The sequence below is a fragment of the Salvelinus sp. IW2-2015 genome, linkage group LG31 (assembly GCF_002910315.2).
Source record: "Salvelinus sp. IW2-2015 linkage group LG31, ASM291031v2, whole genome shotgun sequence".
Taxonomy (NCBI): domain Eukaryota; kingdom Metazoa; phylum Chordata; class Actinopteri; order Salmoniformes; family Salmonidae; genus Salvelinus; species Salvelinus sp. IW2-2015.
Window position 1 is genome coordinate 20,428,742 of NC_036870.1, and position 3,425 is coordinate 20,432,166.

The 3,425-nt window shown below is 48.6% G+C and overlaps 1 protein-coding gene across 1 annotated transcript in view; it reads right to left on the reverse strand.

The window, feature by feature from the left end:
• The window catches only part of matn1 (matrilin 1), a 26,066-nt gene extending 24,613 nt beyond the window's left edge, over nt 1-1,453 (reverse strand). Inside the window, 1 exon segment of the mRNA XM_023976548.2 lies at nt 1,108-1,453. Coding sequence (XP_023832316.1) covers nt 1,108-1,207 — 100 coding nt within the window. The 5' untranslated portion in view covers nt 1,208-1,453.
• Nucleotides 1,454-3,425: the final 1,972 nt, after the last annotated feature.

The window sequence follows — 3,425 nt, forward strand, 5'->3', positions numbered from 1 at the left end:
GTGTAGCTGTATGTAGTAGAGTGTAGCAGTACGTAGTAGATTGTAGCTGTATGTAGTAGATTGTAGCTGTATGTGATTGTTCATACTCTAAGTTTATGCAACATCACTGATCTCCCTTCTCCCCCTTCACCTCCATCGCTCCCTCGCTCACTGCAGAAGTTTATACAGTACCCCCTCTAACATCCAACACACACACATACACAACCACACACACTTGAACACCTAAATTAACAATTCATTACAATACTTATACCAACACCAAACTTTCAAGCACACTGACACTTCCCACTAGCAACAAACTCTTAATAAACTATTCTAACACAAAAACAAATACTTTGAAACTATAACATCCATTCAATGTTCCCTGACTGACTCAATTGGAGTCAGTATCCAGCCACATACAGCTAGAACTCTATTCACCTCTATGCCCTAAAGAGCTTGGACCCAGCACCAGCTTGGACCCAGCACCAGCTTGGACCACCAACAATCATTGAGACAGATTTCTCTGTGTGATTCTATTTTTTATGTAAACTTTATTTAACTAGGCAAGTCAGTTAAGAACAAATTCTTATTTACAATGACAGCCTACTCCGGCCAAACCCGGACGACGCTGGGCCAATTGTGCGCCGCCCTATGAGACTTCCAATTACAGCCGGATGTGATGCAGCCTGGATTCGAACCAGGGACTACAGTGACGCCTCTTGCACTGAGATGCAGTGCCTTAGACCAGCAGCCATATAATCTCTCTCTAGAACCCACTCTGGCTGTTCCACTCTACACAGCAGACACCGCCAGGAGGAGGAAAGACCGAAAGATGGAGAGATATAGGGGTTAGGAATAATGGGTTAGGGGTTAGGAAAGGGTACGATGGTTGTTTAAGGGGCTCTGAGGTTAAGTGACTGCACCATTTGGGGTCAGGGGCAAACTGGGGTTAGGAATAATGGGTTAGGGGTTAGGGTTGGGCTAAGAGTCCAAGTCAGTGGATCATGATTCTTGACCCATTGTGGAGGCAATATGGGTTATAACTAATGGTAAGAGGTTTTAAGGGATACAATTAATGTTTAGGTTTAGATTATGGGTCAGGGTTAGAGGTCAGGAGGTTCTTACCCATGGCGGCGGCGGTGCGGAGGTCCACGGACACGGGAGCGGTGGCATGCGCTCCCATGAGGCCGAGCAGCAACAGGAACAATGGCGGAGAGGGTATCATGATGACTGAAAGATCCAACTGGAACAGGACCCAAAAAGTACCGAAAAGGGACCAAAAACGACCTTAGCACCAGAGAAGAGGGAGAGCAGTCCTAGAGCGGTGGCCCAGGAGAGAGTGACTAGGCGAGGGGAGAGAAGAGGGGATAGTGACTAGGCGAGGGGAGAGAGGAGGAGATAGTGACTGGGCAAGGGAGGAGGAGATTGACTAGGCGAGAGGCAAGAGGAGGAGATAGTGACTGGGCAAGGGAGGAGAGGAGGAGAAGAGGAGAGAGTGACTGGGCGAGGGAGGAGTGGAGGAGAGGAGGAGAGGGGGAGAGCGAGGCGGGACGGACACACAGTCTCCCAGTCACAGCTACTGGTTATCAATGCAACGGCTTCAAACTCAAACCACAGACAGCCACCCTCTGTACCACTGCCACGACTGTGTGTGTGTGTGTGTGTGTGTGTGTGTGTGTGTGTGTGTGTGTGTGTGTTCTGCCCCCCCCCCCCCCCCCACATACACTTTGAGAGACTGAAAACCTGCACATTAACAAGCTATTCATTCTCAAATACAGTCAGGCTGTGGTGTGCGTGCCACACGTCTAACAGATTCTTCTAACACGTTATTGAAGTATGTTTTACAGCAGCTTTTCTAAGGTGGTCCTTACTAGTCATGTCTGGTTACCTGTGTGTCAATGGACGCCTGCCTGAATGTCCTGTTCCCAGAGTGGCCATTCATTGTACAATGACCTCCGATAAGGTTATCTTGGCTTGGTCTGTCGAGTTTGGTCTGTTGAGTTGGGTTGCGTCGAGTTTCTTGAGTTTATTTGGGTCGAGTTTAGACTATAAAAATACAATCTTATCTTATCAAGACCTTTCCCTTGTATTAAGACAAAGTTAGATGTTCTTGTTTTGAGTTGATTACCACAAGAACAATCTGATTGGATCAAGATGATCTGTAGAATCATCAGTGTGGTTAGCAGGCAGGTGCTGTAATCGTATATGGTTAGTACAGCTACCTCACGTGTTGGTGTTTCCTCTACCTGCTGTTACAATAAGTGTGTGTGTGTGTGGTGTGTAAGGAGAGAGAGATGGAGGGTGTGTGTCGTGTGTGTTGTGTGAGAGAGAGGAGGGAGATTGAGAGTGTGTGTGTGGTGGAGAGAGAGTAAGAGAGAGGAGAGAGATGGTGTGGTGTGTGTGTGTGTGTGTGGTGTGTGTGTGTGTGTGTGTGTGTGTGTGTGTGTGTGTGGTGTGTGTGGTGTGTGGTGTGTGTGTGTGTGTTGTGTGTGTGTGTGTGTGTGTGTGTGTGGTGGTGTGTGAGTGTAAGAGAGAGATATGGAGGGTGTGTGTCTGTATGTGTGTAAGAGAGAGAGAGGGAGATGGAGAGAGAGAGAGAGAGAGAGAGAATGGAGGGTGTGTGTCTGTGTGTGAGAGAGAGGAAGAGAGAGAGAGAGAGGAGATATGGGTGTGTGTGGTGTGTGTGAGAGAGAGAGAGAGAGAGAGAGAGAGAGAGAGAGAGAGAGATGGAGAGAGGAGAGAGGGAGATGGAGGGTGTGGTGCCGAAGAGGGAGTCAGTGTAGAGAGAGAGAGAGAGAGAGAAGAGAGGAGAATGGAGGGGTGTGGTGTATATGTGTGAGAGGAGAGAGGGAGAGAGGGTGTGTGTCTGTTGTGAGGGAGAGAGAGAGAGATGAGAGAGCAGAGGAGAGAGAGATGGAGGGTGTGTGTGTGTGTGAGAGAAGAGAGAGAAGAATGGGGGTGTGTGGGTGTGTGTGAGAGAGAGAGAGAGAGAGAGAGAGAGGGAGATGGAGGGTTTGTGTGTGTGTTGAGAGAGAGAGAGAGAGAGAAGAGAGAGAGAGAAGAGAGAGAAGAGAGAGAGAGGAGAGAGAGGGGAGAGAGAAGGAGAGAGAGAGAGAGGAGAGGAGAGGGATGGAGGTGTGTGTCTGTGTGTGTGTGTGAGAGAGAGAGAGAGGAGAGTGGAGGGTGTGTGTCTGTGTGTGTGTTGAGAGAGAGAGAGAGAGAGGGAGATGAGGTGTGTGTGTTTTCTCCATGTGAGAAGGATACAGGCAGAACTATCCATCAGAGGTGGCATCCAGGAATAACACCCCATCTGATCATTCATCTCTCACCCTGGAGATACACAGACACACATACACTCATGTGTAGACATACACACAAACACACCGACTGTTGACTTAGCAGCGGTGTTCAGTAGGAAATCTGTCTGGATAGGTAGTAACACA